This window comes from Gymnogyps californianus, chromosome 9, assembly GCF_018139145.2.
Source record: "Gymnogyps californianus isolate 813 chromosome 9, ASM1813914v2, whole genome shotgun sequence".
NCBI classification, from domain to species: Eukaryota; Metazoa; Chordata; class Aves; order Accipitriformes; family Cathartidae; genus Gymnogyps; species Gymnogyps californianus.
Window position 1 is genome coordinate 23333341 of NC_059479.1, and position 20571 is coordinate 23353911.

The 20571-nt window shown below is 39.5% G+C and overlaps 1 protein-coding gene across 1 annotated transcript in view; it reads left to right on the forward strand.

The window, feature by feature from the left end:
- Positions 1-3977: 3977 nt before the first annotated feature.
- The window catches only part of C9H8orf48 (chromosome 9 C8orf48 homolog), a 34322-nt gene continuing 17728 nt past the window's right edge, over positions 3978-20571 (forward strand). The window contains 6 exon segments of the mRNA XM_050901689.1: positions 3978-4114; positions 6504-6765; positions 9052-9174; positions 15921-16153; positions 18696-18848; positions 19995-20089. Coding sequence (XP_050757646.1) covers positions 4097-4114; positions 6504-6765; positions 9052-9174; positions 15921-16153; positions 18696-18848; positions 19995-20089 — 884 coding nt within the window. The 5' untranslated portion in view covers positions 3978-4096.

Consider the following 20571-nt stretch of genomic DNA (forward strand, 5'->3'; position numbering starts at 1 on the left):
CTTCCCACAGCTGTGTCTGTTCTCCAACAGGCCTTTATGTCTCTGGTGAGGAGTTCAGATGCTTCCATATAAATGGAAATGTATATGTATGTACATATATGAATAGATATTTTATAATGCTGGCTAATGGAACTTTATTGCATTTTCAGATGTTTTCCCATAAGGTTACTGCAATTTCTTGCTATTGTAAGGAGAAAGGACTCGCAAGGAAATCTGCAATCTATGTGTGCAGTTTGCATTGAAATGCACCCAAACATGGGAAGGTAGATGTTTGCTATTTACCACCACGTTAGGACACACAGTGAGTAAGAATATTTATCCAGCTGAAAGCGCAAAGCAAAATTAGGAAGGTAGAGCGTAGTTATGCTAACTGGAATCTAGCCTATGCACTGAGGCTAATACCAAACCTTGGAAATGCAGCCACGGCTCCTTCACAATCACAAGTGGCAATTTCTTTTTTGCGTCTCATCCTAAGGACAACCTTTTCCTCAGGTTACACTGGGGAAAGTGTACAACGCTCTCCAGCAACTCACAGAAGCAACACATTGTACAAAAGCTTGGCATAAAAAGACACTTGTCACGCTCTTCACAACCAGGATCTTCACTGGATATTTCTCCCCAGTGCGGTTACCAAGTCTGACAAAGATGACAGTACACCTGCCTGCAGAGATGCTACTGTGACCAAGGACAAGATCATAAGAGACAGTTTATCTTTTTTTCACAAAAGATTTTTAGTCCTCTTTTCTTCACCATGAAGCCTAGCGAAAACGCAGCTATTGTGGTTTCCTACTACCAACTGAAGCATAATTAACAACAGCTACCTACAAATACAGGTCTACATTTTTTCTGTCTCAAACTCGGGACACTTTTAACATTTAATTTGTATGCGCACTTCTGATCTGCCATGGACACCAGCCAGTCTCTAGCAACTTTAAGCAAAGATCAATCCATTTCCTAATTACAGATGTGAATTAATGGAAACTGAAACGACCATTTTAAATACGGCAGGGCCTAAACAATGACTTCCTGAGATGCTGCATGCCCTAGAGCATTTCCTTTTAGTACTTTCAAACTACCCACTCTCATCAATGATTTATGGTGTCTAGGTGCTACTTGGCAGTACTTGCAATGTCTGTGCTGATAAAGAAGAAAACCTTTATTCTATCTTGAACTGTCAATAAATGCTTTTGAAATTTCATAAGAGTTCTTGCATTTGTCCTTCTTATTTCCAGACCAACCAACCTCAAACTACCTGCGTTTTCATATAGAGTAATGCTTATGAGCGTCTCATTGATGAGTCACATTAACTTTCCCCACCATCCGAATATGCTTAATTCCATTGGCCTCACACCATAATTCTCCAACTGGGTACTGAACTTTGTTGTGACAGCCCAATTAGTTCTGCTGGCAACATTAATGAGATTATCATTATTTGACAAACATACCTAGCAAGTATGAATTTTTATGCAGCCCTCTGGTTAAAAGGGATATTACAACTTTAATAGAAGGAGACATCAAAAAGCATTTACCCACACAAAGGAATTCAACAATTGTGTTTAAATTTAATATAACATATGATAAAGAGACGAGCCGGAGTAAAAGTCTGTCACTGCTTCTCACACAATATTATTTATGGCTCTATATAGGACCAACTCCATGACATTAGCAGACGGAAATCTTAATACCTTCTGACACAACTGGGTTGAGCCATCTATTATCACCCACATATCCTTTAAAAACAAATACTGGTTCAAATAATTATGCCGTTCAACATATTAACTTCCTAGACACCGACAAGGGGAACCACAGTGATAAAATGACCTGTTTTAGGGAAGACCAGTGAAAAGAATTATCTGTATCCTGGGCTTCAGATCAAAAGCCTTTAATATTAGGATCACACTCTCCACTGAATAAATGTCAGAGAAATAAACTTGATAGAACAATGTATTTTCCATGCTCTAAAATCATGAATTTTAAAAAGGACCAAGAACATGAAACTACAAAGTCTTTGACCTCTAGGGAATAAATTCAAATACCAACCAGGTCAGTAATAATCTAATGTCAACTGTTACCATAAAAAAAAGGACGATGATAAATAATGAAGTATCAAGCTGCCAGAGAGGTATTTAGTGGGAACTCTGAGGATCTGTGTCATTCTTAGTTATTCTGTGTTATTCTGTGTGTATCTTGATTAGAATTTTAAAGAAAAGATAATGTTTCTCCCAACCTTATTTCACCACCATTTATAACCCAGAGCATGAAGACTATCAGCCTACCTCTTAGATTCTTCCAGATACTGATCTTATTCAGCTCGGGTGCTTGCTAGCTTGTTTGCAACATTACTTTCCTGAAAAGGAAAATACAACATAGAGCAATCAGTGAAAGGTGAATCTTTGGGTTGGAGAGGTTTAGTACACAATGCAGATTTTGCTGATCTAAATGGCATATATTTTCTTAATTACATTTTTCTCCCTCTGCAGTGTTGACAGCCTAAGTCTCATTGGTATTCAGCTGACTCCCACTTCCTGCAGTACGGATAATTGCCCCTTCCATTCGCAGTTGCACACCTCTCTGATCACTACTATAATTTGTATCGATGGAAAATGTAAAAGAAATGTTTAGCACGTGTAAATTATTTTAATTTCTTGTAGCAAGCTAGATGAAAATGAAAAGGGCCAGCACCAAGCAGTCCACTCTCTGCAGAAAGCAGCGAATGACTGAATCTTAAAGCATTTGAACAACATGTAGGCAGACCTGTTTATTCCACTTTGCTTTACACTCCACTGCATCAATGCATTTATTTACTCTTCTGCAACACTATGGATCTATCTCATTATGCTGGCCAAACTTTATATTATAGGTATAGTTGCAGCACACAGAGTTCTCTCTTTCAAGAGAAACAAGATCACTCGAGCTGCTAACATCATGTGCTGCACTTAATCAAACATGAGAGAAGACAAGGTCTCTGTCCTAAAGATCTCAGCCAAGCTGAGACCTTGGCAAGTCAGTCCAAATACAGCACAAGGTGCTTAGGAGGATAAAATACCTCAGGGACTTATATGTGACACATAACACGCTGTGCATCCCAGAATTGAAGAATAAGCTTTTCTCGATAATTACTTCCCTAGAAAAAAAAAAAGTGGTATTACTTAACCTGAAATAGCAATATTAAACCAAAATCCCAGTACACAGAAGAACTGCTTTTATCACGATGTACCTACTGAAATTGGACCTCAAGCTACAGGTAGATTTCATCGCCTGAAATACAAACTTCTTGCACCTTATTTCCATGACAGTGTCGCACCCAAGGCTGTAGCTACACTACAACTAGCAGAAACAGGTAGGCACCAGGCTGCCCACAAAGTCCTTGGCACCCCAAGCCAACGGCCTGGCTCTGCCATTACTCACACCAGCACCCGGCCTGGCTGCAGCTCGCTCGGCTATGTCCCGCCACACCGTGCTGCCTGCCTCAGCCGGCACCTCCGAGGCCGCGCCTTCAATATAAAAAGAACAACTCTATAAAACCAAGAACTATTTTAACGAAAGGTTATCTCTACCCCTGGCCGCGTAAGGGGCAGAGAGGACATGAGGCAGATGGAGGTAGGGCCAGCGCCGGGAGCACTGCCAGGCCGGCCCCTCACGCCGCCCCACAGCACCCTTCTCACACCGCCCCTTCGCCGTGACAAACCCCTTCGCCCGCTCCCGGCCCCGCCGCCCCCTCAGCGGCCCCGGCCCCTCGCCGGCTGCTGCCGCCCCGCCGCGGGGAGACGGGGCGGGAGGGGGCGGAGCCCCGCGAGAAGGGAACCGGCCTTCCCGCCCACCGCCGGCGCCTCAGGCGCAGCGCGGCGAGATGGCGGCGGGCCCGGGGTCCCTGCCCCGCTCCCCGCTCCGTGGGGCCGGGGTGAGTCGCGGGGAGCGTGAGGCGCCGCGCACGCCCAGGCCGCCCTGCGGGGCCTCGGCCTGCCAACGGGGCCGGTCCCGTCAGCGCCGGTCCGGGCTCAGCGGCCCATTCTCTGACGCCGCGGCTCGTAGCGCAAGGCCCCGGGGCACCTTTCTGTGGTGAAGCGGGGTCGGTGTGGCAGGCTGCCGGTTCTCGATGTGCTGGTGGGCCTGGGTAAGGAGCCCCGTCTCTGGCGGCGGTGTGAGGAGAGGTGGGCGCCTTCTGAGAGCCCGCGTTTGCCCGGAGGGGAAGGTGCCGGGTGTCCGGGGGGCCTCAGGGGGAGCAGGGAGCCGGAGGAGGCCAGACACGGATCTGGGTCCCTTCTGTGTGACAAGTTACTTACCTTGCGAGCAAAACTCTGGGTCACAGCTTGAGCAAGTTAATGTGCTGGGGGGGGCCTCGTCCCTGGGGTCGAGCTTGTGAGGTTGTAGGAGGGCCTGATGTCGGTGCTAGCAGTGTAGTGAAAGGTAGCCTAAGCATCTGGTTCACCTTAGGGTTTTCTAAAAAGGAATTTGTAAATTAAAGTGTATGTTAAATAGTTTTGAAAAATTCATGTTTTCAGCCTGGAAATGCAGGATTGTGAAACTAAAAAAAAAAAACCCACAAACCAACACCCCATCTCTGTTGCCTTTGGGTTTTAACTAGAAAGTGCATGGAGAAGAGTTTAACTGGCTATTACTTGGTGGAAGTGCAGGTTTTTCATGAGTGTGGTGTGTTGCAATCAAATTTTTGCCTACTGAGAGGACAGAGCTTTGTTCCCTCAGGTTTTCTTCTAACATGCTTCGCATTTTCAGTGACACTATATCACAGCAATCTCTTCTCAGTGGTGAGTGAAGGTTTTGTCGCCATGTCTGTAAGACAAAGTGATTCTTAGAAAAGTAATTCAAACAGTTCTGTGGCTTCTCTTTTTCAGAACCCTTAGTGAAGCACTAAGCTTGCTTTCTGCCAGTCTGTTAAGGTGGATATTACCTCAGCCTTGTGAGGAATAAAAGCTGTATGATAGCAGATGCAACTTTAAGTCTGTAAACGTGTTTTATTTGCTAATTATAATTATACTTGGGGCTCCTAAGTTATTTATCTGCTGATGTTGTAACAAATACCTATTTTTCCACTGTGAAAATTAGCTGATATCGGTCATATCTGATGTTATGAAGCATTTCTAGTTGAGCCAGTCGTGTTACTTGCTGAAATTCATCTTCTCGCTCCTTAACTATCCATGTGCTGCTTGTGCAGCTGCAACTTCTTAGGTCAGCTGTGGGCTGGAGAACTAATTGACTCTCTGTTTGCATTTCCTATTGTTTTTCTTCAGTAGACCTGATCTTAATAACCAATCTGCAGCCTGAATCAGTGGTGGTATAACGAACAAAAGAATTACTTAGTGTTGATTAATATTTAAAGTTTAGATCAGAACAAATCTTTAATTTTGGGGGCCGTGTTAAAACAAAAAGAAAACCTTTGGACCTAGAAATTTGGCAGTACTGATTACTTTTGGAATTCTAGCCTTGGGAAAGAAGTCTTTAATTTGTTTTAGGGGCACAGGGTCTTTACATAGTGCGCAGAAAGACTTTGGCAGTAATGTGGCACGTAAAACAGGCAGCAGAGCATATTCAGTAGGGAAATGGCCAAAGTCAGCACCTTTAAAACGAAGTTGCCTAAACCCCAGTAACAAACACCAAGTACAGTGGCATACCTGAATTTCAGGCATGACAGAAAGTGCCTTCGTCTACCCACTGTTATCACGCTGGGCTTCCCATCCTTCTGATGAAGGAGCCGTGACTGACTGCTGCAAGCATCTTTCCAGAGGAATGTTGCCCATACATTTACTCTCCTTACTTTATGAGAGTAGGGAAGAAATTGGAGCAAAAGTATCCAGGACAAAGTTATTTAGGTCCTTAGATTCAAAGGAAGAAGGGGTATTGCATCATTCTAATAAAAAAGGGTAAAATAAGTAAGAACAAAGCTTTAAAATAAATCCGTTACATGATAGGTAACTATCTGAGGTGTGTTTCGTTCCTGGAGCTTGAATTTGGAGAACTTTATTTCTCTTTTTCACATTGGGAGCATGACTCCTCATTTGAGACCATCAGCAGGCTGATGCTTGTTATGTTTTCTTCTTAATTTTCTAGACAAAATCTAAGCAGAACAAGGAGGTTTTGCATTTCTGAGTGGTGAGAGGCTTAATAATCTGAAGGCAACCCCCCCCCGTTTTTTTAAATTATTTTTTTGTTTTCATGAATGATTTTATTCAAGCGTTACTGTAATTCACTACAAATTTGAAAGGAATGCTGCTCAGAGTTCACTGCTAATGTTCAATGATAATTGTTATTGTGCGCTTACCCAGTGGATCTTAATGTGCACTACTTTGATCAGCAGTAGTGCTTTGAAGGGTTTTGCCTTGATCCAGTGCACTGATTAAGTACTTATTTCATCCCCTTGTTGTGGTAGCTAAATTGGGTGTGAGCTGAGCTGTAATAGTCCTCCATATGTCCCCCATTGCTATAAGTAAGCCAGTCATTCTTCCTGTATAATTGAACCTGTTATGTGTTTTTGCTTTTGTTTGCAGGGCTGCACCATGACGACTGCCTCAGCAGATAGCTCTGGTAACTATGAAAAGTGGCGGACAGAATTGAGCCAGAGTTACAGTAGCTCTGGTTTGGACTATTCAGAAGATACCTTTGAGCCCTTCAGCGAGGAGGAAGAAGCCTGTTGGCAGTGAGGGAGTGACCCATCTGAACTGTATTATTGTTCCACAGAGGATTTAGAGGGGTCTGCTGTGTCAGATGTGTTGGAAAGCATGTCACGGTTGGCAGGCCAAAATCATGCAGGTATGCAGAGCTTACCATGCTTGAGACCTGTCTTTCACAGCTTTAAGTCAGTGCAGTGGAGACTTGAATCAGAAATAAAAATGTAAAAATTGCATACAGTGTTCTTGCTGTGCAAAGCAGCAGAACCTCAGTATGCTGACTAGATCTGTGTTTTGCACTCTCAGGATTTGCCGACAGCTACATGCAGCAGGGTATGATTTGGCCATGGAAACCTTTCCCTAATAATCTCGTGATGCTGAAATTCTGTTGCCATGTTAAAAAAAAAAAAAATTCTGCAAGATACCTTGACTGAGTTACCGTGTATGAAAAGTAGCTGGGCTGTAAAATCATTTCTCTGAGGGCACAGGGAAAGTTCCAGGACTTGAAATACTTAAGAGGGCTAGATAGTACCTTAAAGCTGCATCAGATGAGTGATAAAGAAGCAGGCAGCAGGACATAAGCTAAATGCCTTAGTGTCTTGTTAGGTTTTCTTCTGTCTCTGTGGGGTTCTCTGTCATTCTTCTACATTCTCCTTTTCTCCAGGTTTGGTCTGATAAGTATTGTGAGTACTTGGAGATGAATTTTTTTTTTAAATCTCTTTTTAGTTTAGGAGCTTGTCAGCATATATAAACGTTATAGCTTTAAAGATTAGCTACAACACTTTTAATATATTTTTAAAAGTGTAGACATAAAATATATTTTAATGTTTATTAGCTGTTACTCTTGTAATCTGATTCTACTCAGTTCAACTTGATCAGCTGGCATATACCAATATATAATTAACCTTGTCTATACTTTAAAATTGGCAAGCTGTTTCTTTTCCTACTATAGACAAGTCCAGTAGAGATGTTCCTCCTGTCCGTCATCCATCCAACATTTTACTGTGGGTTGGGTTTTTTTTCCACTCTACAGTAATAACCAGCACCATTATCATTAGGAATCCTTTTTAAATACTGTTTAGGCATGAAATCCCAACAATGCAGGACAAAATATGCTGTCAGATATGTATACATGACTGTAAACCTTTTTTATCGTAGCACAGAATATAGCATTAGATATCAGTGCTTCAAAAATCTGAATAAAGAGATGATCATTGCCTTGGTGTCAGTTCATGCTACATTGATATAATTGAACAGTGTCTAATAGATGTAACCGTTTTGCTTAAAATTTTTGGTTTTTACAAATGATAGGTTTTAATAAATCTTTTTTTTCTGGAGATAAACCAAGGTTTTTTTTTAAATTATTCCACGTCTAACCATTGAAATCCTTATTTCAGGCATCAAGGAGTACATGCTAGGAGGAAGTCTTGCTGTGTGTGTAGAGGTTTTTTTAATAAGTGTTACCACTTTTTATCTTTACAAGGTTAATGTTTCATAAAATTATGGAGTCTTCTGAATACTACCAGTTAAATGAGAAACTAGGGAATAATTCATAGAAAAATACTTCAGGAAATTGATCGCCTTCTGTGGTATATATCTTACAGAGAACAGCATACATAAACAATAAAAACTATAGAAAACCTGTCATGCTGGTGTCCCCGTAGGGACACATTATTTCCTTGTATAAGCCCACTGAATTTGCTATTAGTACCCTGAAAACAGAGTAGAGAAGTCAGGCGCTTCCTGAGCGTGCTCAGTATTTTGAACTGGGACCACGCCGTATGCATCTTGCTGTCAGTGGCAGTGACTTTTCAGACCTCTTAAGTCTTTTGTCTTTTACCAGCTATTCGCTTTCACATCTTTGTTTCCTCAGTCTCTGCAGAACTGGAGTTGTACTGGAACAAGCTGGAGAACAGGGAGCTAACACAGATTTATTTTTTTTTTTTTTTTTTTATTTTCCCTGTCCCACATTATTTTTCACTTGGATCAATACCTTGAGACAGTTCACCTGAGCTCCCGAGAGTACTTGTACTGCCACAAATGAAGAGCCTATACAGGGCTGAAAATAAGTGATGGGGCTGAATGAGGGAGGAGGTAGATTGAGGTTAAGTTAGCATTACAGGTAAAATTGAATGTGTCAACAAGCTCTAAGCAGTAATCTCTGTTTTTCTCAGTGTATCCTATATATGTCATTCAGTGGGGTGATTAGAAATGAGCAATGTGAGATACTTTGTGGGACAGGAGCTTGCTCAGCATTTCACCCTGAAATCACTGATATCATCTGTATAGTCCTGTGGCTTGGGGTTTCTTTTCCCTTAACAGGGAAAACCGTCACATTCAAGTGGAGGATTATTTGCCTCCCACTTTGTTTTTCCTCAGTCCTGCTTTCTTTACAATGTATGTTCAAAGCTACCTTTTTTCATTGTAGATGAGCGGTCTGAAGTAGTGGATTCTGCAGCTATAGAAAGAAATGTCATGGGAAAATGGATTGATCTGAAAAATAAAGAAGGTGGCATTAAGCAAGACAAATCTGTCATCCAAACTCATGTTGGTGAGTTCAGTAACTTTAGTAGAGGTTATAATTCTTGTTTCTTTTGAAAGGGGATGTAAACTTTTAACTAGACTTAAATTTTATATACAAGCTATTAAAGTTAAGCCAGGTAATTAATTACGAAGTTTCTCTTTTATGCTTTCCTGGAAAGCAGTTTGTCTCCCATATCACACATGGCTTTGACGCTCCTGATGTAGTGACGTTATCCTAGTGATGCATTATCACAAGATCTGCATAAATACATTAAAAAATGTATCCACATTTTAAATTTAACTGTAGTCCTCAAAATTTTACGGGACTGTTTAGTTTTTCTCTTTTTCTTTCGAGCTGTACAGATACTAGGAGTGTCATTTTTTTCCCTCCAAAATAAACATGACTTCAGAATTTGTTGTGTGAAATGTTTTTCCTCCTGTTAATCAGTTGTGTTCATTATTGAATTACTTGTTTGCCATGTTTTAGTTCCTTTCCCAAGCTGAGAGAGGCAGCAGGGCACCAATTTTGGCAAGAACAATGGAGCAGCTTTAACCAACACAATGATCTAGTGTATGGAGGAGGAGAGGGGAAGGGAGGAAGGAAGGATGCTGCTTGCATGTACTGGTTATGCAAGCAACTGTGAGCAGATGGTGGGATGCAAGTCCTGCTTAAGTCTTTCTGAAAAGTGGGTCAGAGATACTATTTTTAATTAAAAAAAAGGCAAGAAAGCTGTAGTTGAGCAAAAAATAATTGAAGCAGAAGCGGGATCTTCCTCCGTCTGTATGTACATGAAAAGTGAACAAACTCAAAGTTTTGTAGGTCACCTATAAGACTGATCAACCAGGGAGATCCTCCTGCCTAGGTACTTCATGGCATTGCATTTGCATACAAGCATCCTCAAACCGTCCATGTAGGACGTCCATAGGAAAACATGACCTAAGATCATTTTTAGGCTATTCTTAATTGTATAGCTCATTCACAACAGTGGTGAGGCAATGTTATGAGTTCCGGACTCATCTTCAGCATTTATCTTTCTATTACTGGTTTTCCAAGACTGCCATGCATTCAAGTGAGAAGACAGTTAATGTAGATCATCTCATCTATAGTAGAGAGGCTTCTCCTGGTGAGCTCCTCTGAGACAGTCTTCCTAAAATGCATCAGAATCTTGTGACCATGTGATTCACAGAGAAATTGAAAAGGACCTGATGAGTTCAGATTCATTGAATGAACGATAAACAACAGTATAACGCTGAGGAAGTTTTCCATCTCTACAGAGCTTTCCCTTGAAAGTTGCACTTGGGAAGATTTTATCCTCTTAATCAAGTTCAGATTTTTGTAGTTCTGCACAAGGTAACATTCTGCCTTTGGTTTATGGACTTTGATAGGCAAGGAGAGTCAGAGTGGTCACTCAGTCTTGAGTAGCAAGTTCTGTTTTGTTAGCGTGCACTGATGTATGAAGTGACGCATTGTCTTCTCTCTGCCTGTCCTGTGGCTTGTTGTCTTAGTAGCTAAGTGCTTTTCAGGTACATTGTTACAGTGCTTCCAACCACTATCAATATGAAGAGCACAGAATAAGGTTCATGCTTATGCTTCTTTCATGCAAACACAGTATGCTGTCATGTGATTGACAAGTTATCTCCAAATTCATCAGCATTGATCGTACTTAGCGGTGTACTACATTTTTATTGCAGAATATTAACATATAAACAAAATAAGCACAGCAACTTCTGTATGCTGACATCCATAAATGCCTGCTTCTCCTTGACTTAATAATTCAGTACTCGGTAGCCCCCAAGCCTCTTATTATTTTATCAACTTGGAGATTTTTTTTTTTAAATACAGTAGAAGATGAGCTCACCTAGAACTAGATTGCTGCACAGTTAGTCCCCTCAGTAAAGTCAGCAAAAGGAATGATGTGTGCACTGAGCATGCATGGTACTTTCGAATTTGTCTTCGGGTAATGAAACAAAAATTGTTTTTATTGTCTTAGTACTGATAGGGTTAAATGTGGGAGACAAAAAAAAAAATCCTGGTTTGCATATGGGAATGCCCTGGAATGTGATTCTTATTTTTCATAGTTTTCTGTGTGGGCTGAAAGAAGCAAAACCTAGATGCTGGCCTCAAGAAAAGTGAGAAATTTTTGTCATAGTTGTCTTTATCTTCCTCTTCTCTGGCCGTCTACCCCAGTGTTGTAGCAACTAGCTGTTGTTAGACAAATGCATCACAAAATGACTGAGTCCCCAATTCCATATAGATTATTCCAAAGACCATTAATCATCTTTAAAATTTACTACAGGAAACTGCAGTTCTTCAACTTAGATGTATCTGAAAGTTCAAGTGGGGCTTTTTAAAGCTCTGACTTGTACTGTATTCAGAAGTTTGCTCTCATCTTTGTTTGTAACGTGTCTACGTTAAATGTTTTGCTCATTTATTTTTCTGCAGTGTTACTACTGCGCTATTGCTGGCAAAAGTGAGAGAGCTTTAGTTGTTTATGTTATTTAGAAGCATGGAAATGTTTGAGCAGCATCAGACGTTTTATGGCTGAAATACAGTTCAGTCAGTATTACCAATTTAACCATTATTGTTATTGTGATGGTGGTGTCAATGATGGGAAGTCTAAAAGTAAAAAAGCCAGTGTAGATACAGGCAAATAAATACCTGCGGCTCGTGGTGTTAAGTTGAAAGGCACTGGCATGTGCACGTAGACATGTGTGCACTGAGGGAAGTATAAGTGTTTATTTTTCTACATCAGATTTTTTCCAGCTTGTCCAGAGTATTTCTGAATAGATCTAGTTTATGTTCACTTTGTGAACAAATTTTCATATGTCCAAGCATTTAATTATTGACTTACCAAATAGGAGTAGTAGTTTATTAAAAGTATTTATTAAAAGTAGCAGTAGTCTATTTATGAGAATTGAGAAAACATCCTACTGCTCTGTTTGGAGAAGGGAGCAGGTATCCAATAGTCTATACTGGCTCTCTTTCCTATTCCTGAGCTTTTCAGCACCCAAGCTTACTGCTTGATAACATGCACAAGGTTGTGGGATTCCTGCAGACCTAGTTAGGTCCTGAGGTTCCAGACTTCTCTGCTGATTCTGTAGTAAAATAGTATTAATGTAGGCTAGACGGGGAAATTCCAACCAGCAACATCTAAATGGAAACCCCTGCTTCTAAAGAAAGTTTGAGTTCATTAATGCCTTTGTGGAAGTGGGAAAGAATGAGTTTCTTCTGAAAGACATGGATTCTGCAAGGTTCTTACTGTTGTCTCCTCTCACTAATGTTGGTGGAAACTGAGGGTATCCTTCACCATGCTGGAGGAACTTTACTTGCTTTAAATTCATATTTGTAATAAATAGCCTGATATTTCAGACTGTTTATATCAGTTCTGTGTTATCTGCACAAATCTTTCAAGCGCTATGTTTGCTCATTGGGCTATCGGCATGTTAAGTCTGAACTGCTGCACTCAATTGTACAGATGTGATTTAGATAATTCTGAAAATGTTATCTTGAGATGCAGAGTTAAAATCTTTCTGAAGAGCAGTTGTCAGTTACTGCCTTTCACAATTATCTCTCCTTTAACTGTTTTACATTTTTTCCTCTTAAAATAGAGTATTAGTAGAGCATAATAACAACAAAATGGCTGCCTATTTTCCTATTAAATCAAAGTTAGACATCCAAGGAAAAGGAAACTCAATAAAGATTTTCTTTATTTTTCTCCCTCCACTCATACAGATTTAAAATGTCATACTTAAAGATGTAGTTGCATACAGAAAGCAAAAACTATGTAGGTCACTTAGTTATAAACCACACAGCAGGATTTAGAATATAGACATGGAGATTAGCTTATCTCCGTTGGTACACACCGAGTGCTTCTGTAATCAGAGCAGCTTCTTGGTCCAGTTTGTTGTGCTTTACTCTCTAAATATTCTGTGCTTTGTGACCCTACTGCTGTATGATACATGGCTCTGACTTGATGTCTGTTCTGGTGTCTGGTTTTGCTGCTCTTGTCACCTGTTCCTGCCTTCTTCCTCTCCAACGAAGAGGATGTGGGAATGCAGGATTCGGGGCAACCAAGCATCAGCAAAATGTACGTCTGGAACAGTAATTGGCACTGGCAGGGATTCTCTGTAGACAGATGTGCAGTGACATTTAAGTCTGCGGCCGCAAATGGAGATTGAGTGTTCAAGCGTGTCTAGTTCAAAGATGGAAAGGAGGGAATATGTGAAAGACACAAGAAATAAAACCAACCACCAAAGCAAGTGCATAGATCCTCTTGTATGCTTATCTTTTCCTTCAGCTGAAGGACAGGTGAACCTTGTGTACCTAGAAGAAAATCTGAAAGTGTCAATAGTCACTGTGCAGTTAAAAGACTAACTTTTCAGAATTTAACTGTGCGCTGAGTTTTCTCATCATTTTTTGTTCTTGTTTCAGTAAAATTATAGTCCTTGATCCTTGATAGTTTTTATTCTTTCTGAGCTTATTTACTGTTAAGCATGAATTAATATTAAACAAGTAACTTCTTGAAATTGGTTGTGCAGTCAGGTTTAAAAATTGCTGTTCTCTTTGCTAGTGTTTCTTCTAATATCTGTAGGTGCAAATGAGCAAATGGGTGGGTGTATGGCAGCACACAATTCATGCACTTTTAGAAACCAATTCTTCGTTAAAATGCGCTTCTATATGTCAGGAGAAGCTGAAGTGAATTAATTAGGCTGGTATTAAATTGTCACAAAATGTTCAGCAGACCCCATGTGTTATGCATTTGAGTACTCAACTTAGTATATGTAAATGCTTTGTTCTAGGGTTTTTTCCCCCACAGTAGTAACTTCTTAATCTTTTTATTCATTCTACGTGCAGCATAAATGAATATGCCACTATTTTATTAGTGCAATTAAACCTAGTAGTGGCACATGATTTACACTGTTTGACAGGGATTCTACATTGCAATTGTAAGGAAAATGACCTGATGACTGAAATGGTGGTTTCCACTCAAATGTTTATGATCCTACCCAAGAAAAATTTTTCGTTAAATTGCATTTTAAAGTATCGTTAATTCTTATTCATCTGCCTATAAACTGTCACTATGTCTTTGTCTTTAGCCAATTTGATACATCCTCTTCTAAGGAGGAATAAATTGCTTTACGATGCTTGATGCCGAACTGTGGTAGTTGCATTTAAATTATGTCTTTTCCTTGTTGTCCATAAAGCAAAGCTCACTGATTTCTGCTTTGCTTAGTCTTAACTATAGATCCACTTATCCTTTATACAGATCGACTGCATTTCTGAAGAGATACTCAGTTTCCTTGCAAAATGCCACAGCTCTATCTTGCGTGCTTGCCTAAATAGGCTGCGATGAACTTAGTCTCAAAGTTTTACATTCATATTGTTCAGTGTTTTAAGGATTTGTGTTGTGGTTATGCCGAGGTACCCCACAGGACTGGAATGCCAATGCACTAGTTGTCAGCAAGCACCCTGAAATATGCAGTGCAATATGCAGTGCCTGTCTAGAAAAAGTAAAACTGAATTTAATCACTGAAAATGAGTAAAACAGACAATATGGAGGGATTGTTTAAGTTACATAATCATACTTCCCAGCTAAATGGGCAGTATAATTTGTTTCTGAATACTTTGAGTTAAAACAAACTGACCATAGCTTACCTCTGTAGTCATTATCAGTTGTCTGACTTTTTTTGGCTGTCAGAGTGGAGTCCTGAGAAGGGAACGCTGTGTTAGCGTTAGCTATATGCAAAGGTATTCACAAGACTTCTAGTAATGCTTACTGTAATGATTTGTCTTCTCACTTCTCCTTTAATTACACACATTAAAGTGTTTAGTTGGGCTTCAGTAGTTGCATAAAAGCGAAGTCTGTGTAATAAAGGTAGAGAGGTACTCTCCCCTGATTAAATAGTTGAAAACAGTGGTATCTCTTAAGGCCATGTAGTACTACACAGCATCATGATAGGCTGATGCTTCTGAAATATTGTATTGATTGGCTGTGTTTAAGCCTGTGGAAAATCTCCCACTAAGCATTGAATGAAGTTGTAAATCCATCCTTACCTGCCCATCTAAAGTATAATCTCTCAGTTTTTATTTATTATTACATGCCACTGGGAAGGATAAGAGAAGATGAAAGAGTGAAAGATATTATTTAAACAAGGTCATATAAAAAATTTAGGAAGTTACTGAAGCTTTAGGGGAAAGTATTTTCTAATATAATTGCATTTCCTAAAAAAAAAAAAAAGCCTAACTATAGGTTGTAGAATATATTTGAGGTGTTTTCCAGAGTTAGAAATAGACACTGCCTCTAACTTTTCAGTGTCTTATGAATTGCTCCTTAGTTACTAGATGAGTCGCTCTCTTTAAATGTTAATTCATTTTGTTTTAGCAAGTTGCAGTTTCAGGTAGGAAGAAGCTAAATCTGTATTAGGCAGTCATTGAAACTCAGTTTACTTAATGTCATAGTATTTAAGTACTTGCTTTACTAATATATTTGTGCTGTATCATTAAGTAGTCTAATTCTTTAGGGTTCTTATCCCCTCCCCTCTTTGGAGACTATTCATAGAGACGTTTATTGTGCAAGTTCCTACAGTTATCATCCAGATTTTTATTTAAATTCTGCACTGCTCTTATTACAGTCATTGCCTCTAGGCTTGACATTGGGTTTGGGTTTTTTATTAAATAGATAATACGAGGTTGCACAGATGTAAGACCAGTAGTTCTTCTTTTTCCCTGATACAGTAATTGACACTTTTGTTTTGTTGATTTATGCCTGACAGAAATTACTGAATTATTAGATGGAGAACTGGATGCTCTCCGGTCTTTTTGCACCATGAAGATAAGCAAGATGCGTCAGCAGCTGATCTCTAAGCAGGCAAACGGTGGCAAGTCAAGAAAGCTGCAGCATGGATTCACAGCAAAGAAACCGGAGACAAGTGACTTGAACAGCATTGTTCCTGATCAGCTAATGAACAGAATCCGCCTGAAAAATATCAGAGAGACTGTTAAACAGGTACTGCAAGGAAGAAAAAAATTTAGATTTTGCCTACGCTTTTGGGAGAACCACTGGGAAAAAAAAAAAAAGCCATACTATAAGGATCAAATCAGGCAGACCTTAATGATGCCACGCTCAGGCCTCTGAAAGGGATTTTTGCTTGCTATCTCAAGATTTACCTTTCTCGTTTTTTTGTTAGACACTACTGCAGAACTGTTGCTAGTAAATTATCAAATCATTATAAAATATTGTCTAGTGATAAAATAATGATTTGTGTGATTGAGCAAGGCTGGGATGGTCAGTTATTGCAGTCCACAATAAGCCTGGATCAACTGAAGAAAAGAACCTTGTTTTCTGGTTACATTTGTACCCGTTATTTATAGAAGTATTCTGCATATTATTTGATTGTGGAGTCTTTGTGACTCCAGTATTAAAAGTATTCCAAAGGCAAAACCTCACCCCTGCTCCCAGCTTTCTGAGGCATTAGGTAATATTAAGAATTAAAGCATGTCCAATAGAATCTTGGTGACATCAGTTCCTTTGTTAAGAAGCATGTGTATCATCTTCACACAATTCAAAGTGCTTTTCTTTTTCACCAGCCCAGTGTTTTTTCCCCACCATAGGATAGGCATTCTGACACAGCTCCTCCTTCAGCTCTGCACCTAATAGTCTCAAGACCGGTATTTTTTTTTTTTTTGGCCAATGATACTTGCATTCTTGCTTTGGGCTTGCGAATGGGTTTGAATATGTGGTTATATGGATTTGAGTAGTGACCATTACCTACAGATGCCTTTACCCATAAATCTGAACCTTGGCAAATGTCTATACTTTGTTTGAAATTGGTACAGAATGTCTGCATCTGGGAAAGTATTTCTGATAAAACAAAAAATGAGCTTTGAATAGTAATTACAGTCATTTATTTTGTTTTATCTCTGTCACATTTGCTGGCTTTAACTTATTGCCATATAGCATAGTAAAAGTGATAACATATTCCTCTGCAAAGCCTGTGCCAGGTAAGCAGGGAGTAATACTTTTAAAGTCAGTTATTGCGTGATGATTATTACAGGCTTCTTGTTTGTTTAAATTGGTTTGAAATGTCAGCAGTCTGCATTCTTTCATTGTATTAATGTTAACCAACCCACCATCCAAATTTTGTAGAGTTTTTACTGCCTCTTTATTTGTCTTGCAGTGTCGTAATACATTTTCTAAGAAAAGTAACTTTGACTGCTACGTCTATTTGCTTCTGTTTTTACCTCCACATAATAACATTTTTATGCAGAGGAGAAGAAATCAAGGAAGAAGACGACAGAGGCTTAAGACATGACTTTCTAGGATTGATTCCACTGCTTTTGTAGCAACTTATTGTGTTTATGTAACCAGATGGAATCTGTGTAAATTAAATCAGATAAAATTATTGATATTTCATAAATGCACAAATACTGGGATTTATGTAATGCTATTAAATATGCTTAAGATTTCATGGTGGATAAACTAACATTGGAATTAATAAGTAGTGCTGTTTATCTTACATAGAAAACGATAGAATTTTGTTTGTATTCTCAGCTGCATATAGATACTTGAACTAATTGCTTCAGAGTTTATTTACCTCTTAGAATTTGTAAAGATAATCATAACCTCTTAAAATTTGTAAAGATAGTCATAACGTCTATGGTTGGTATTTAAGGCCTTATGTATACTGTCAGCATAGGAATGCTGCTGTTCCGATAGCCTCATTACAGACAAGCAGTTATATATGGTGGAATTGTTGCTGATTAACAATTGCTGTTACTGAGTTGCGATGATCAAGTATTTGAAACGTGGAGTAAAACATGTTAATTTAACTTAATCAAGCCTTCAGGAATTAGTGTATTTGCTGTTGTGGAAGACTGGTTAGCATGCACAGGCTGGCTTCCTGGAACATCAGGTACTCATTAAGCAAGAGTAACTAAAGGCTGGTGGTGCTCTGAACATATTTAACACTAGTAAACTATGTCTAGATTTACATTGGCAAAACTGTAATTTGTACTGAGCATCCACCCAGGGTCAAATGAGTTATACTAATAAAAACAAATATTTTGCCAGTATAACTGTATCCTGACAGTTGGTATTGGCTGGTCACCGATGTGTTGCTTGGCAATCACATGACTTCTTTTTTTTTTTTTTTTTTTTTTTTTGACCATTACAATTTCTGTGGAAGAAGTCAGTAATGTCCATGCAACCTCAAGCATCAGGGAAACTTTGCCTATTAGAAGAAGAAATAGTGTATTACAGATCAGTGCTGTGGTTCTGAGATACAAGTAGATAATTTTAATGAAACTAAGTTATCAGTGCTGGAAGGGGTAATATGTGGGGAAAAGCAAATATATTTAGTGTGAAAACATTGACAGACACATCAAGATGATACTGTGACAAAGATTATGAAATAATTTGCAACTGCCTACAAAAGCAAATTTTTGTCTTTAGACAGTATCTGTGTCTGTATTTTTATTGATTGTTCTGAATGGAGTGGCCATCTTGCTAGGACAGACATTGCTCATTGCATCAAAGTCTCATCTTTCAGGTGACACAAGCGCAAATCCACGAATCTTCAGTGTGCCCTGACTGTCAGAAGAAGGAAGCAGAGCTAGCCAAGATTACCTTTCTCAGAAGAAAGAAGATTCGAATGGAAAGTGCTTTAATCCAAGAGAAACTGGAAGAACAGATTTACTCCAGAGTAAGCAAATGTTGTTAAAAAAAAAAAAATTGTGGTACATCTTATACATACTGTAACTAAAGAATCTGTAAGCCAGATTTCCCTCTGATTTATGGCAATGAGATCAGATTGACCTGAATGCAGTGCAAGTCAAAATAGAATTTGGCTCCATATCATTAATAAAATGCTTGGGACTAACATACTGATCAAGTCATTTGAGCTTGCCTGATTTATATAAGCTGAAGGTCTTTCCCAGGATGTCCTAGAATTGTTTTGGGTACATCTTGATTATTTCTCCACAGTTTGTTTTCTGATGGGCTATCCAAGACAAAATGGTAAATAACAAAATGATGTGATAGTAGGTAACTATGCCCATACTAGTCTTCCTTACTCATCCTTTGGTGTAGGAGTCTCAGAATAGGACACTGCAACATGTTATGGAGGCTGAGGCCCCTCAGATGCACTGAGGTTTCCTTGTGGAAGAACTGTCTTCTGTCTGTGTCTGCTGTCACAAAGTTTCAACCTTTATTGTTAGGAAATACCTCTGGAACAGATGGTAGGCAATGTAAGCTGACACTTACAGAATTCCTTGGGTCTTCTGTGGCCGTTCCTCAGGATGATCATCTTCCTGAAGGCAGAACTCTTCTCTCCCTTTTTGAAAGGGAGTCAGATTGAAAGCAGGTTGTTTCTGAGCAATGAACAAGTAGTGCTTCCTGAAGCCCCGAGATCTGTCTTTCTGTGTTTGTGAGCAGGGTGGGAATCTGTGCGCTGTAACACACATTCTTTTTTCACCTAATAGTGCCAGTCTCCTGATTTTTGACTGTCATTCACTCCATACCTAAGATTTGAGAACTTCAGTCTCAAGTGAGGCTTCACTTTTTTTCCCTCTTGTTTTTCTCCCAGCTTCCCTGAAAAGGCCAGCTGCTTTTTCTGTGCCCTCCTTAGGGAAGAAACCTGCTTTATGGGGCAGATCACTGGCCACACTGTTCAACAAAGTTTTTAAACAGAATGCTTTAAAAATCCAGCAAAATTGTGCTGATGAGTGCTGCCTACCTAGTTGCTTTTGAGGGACTGGATGTAGCTGCCAATAGTAGACCTGTGATACAGGACATGAGAAATGGCAGGAATACAAACCCAAGTAATTTCCATGTTTCCTTTTTATTTCAGGATGTGCTTACACTTATAGGAGAAGCACTCAGAAGCCTTCCCAAACCTTCAGAGGATCCCCAGAACTTATGGCAAAGGCTGAAAGGTCAGAAAATGTAAGGCCTGAAAGTAGTAAACATAACTCAAGGACATAAGAACTGGGAGAGTCTTCTGTGGGCAGTCACGTACTGAATGCCAACGATTGTGGATTTAACCTGTTTTGTCAGTGATGAATTGGGTGGTGGTTTAATGTTCTTGCAGGTGGAACCAGATATGCTGGCGTCTGGGTTATGATTCAACTCTTCCTTCTTCCTAAATGCAAATGTTGCAATATATTGTAATCAAGCTATATAAGTTTTTCAAATTACGGAAGCCAACACTGTCTGTTATTAATTTGACAAGTAATAAGCATTGTGTTTTGTGGGATTGCTTGTGGGATTTCAGAGCAGCTCACAGCTGCTTCTGTCCATAAGAAAAATAAATGATTCTGTTTTTCAGGGCAGGGAGGTGTAATTACTGGATTTCAGCTCAATCTTAGCCCACTGTCTCATGTTAAATTGAAAGTGAGAGCCCCAGGTAGAGGAGAAAAAGAAGGTTG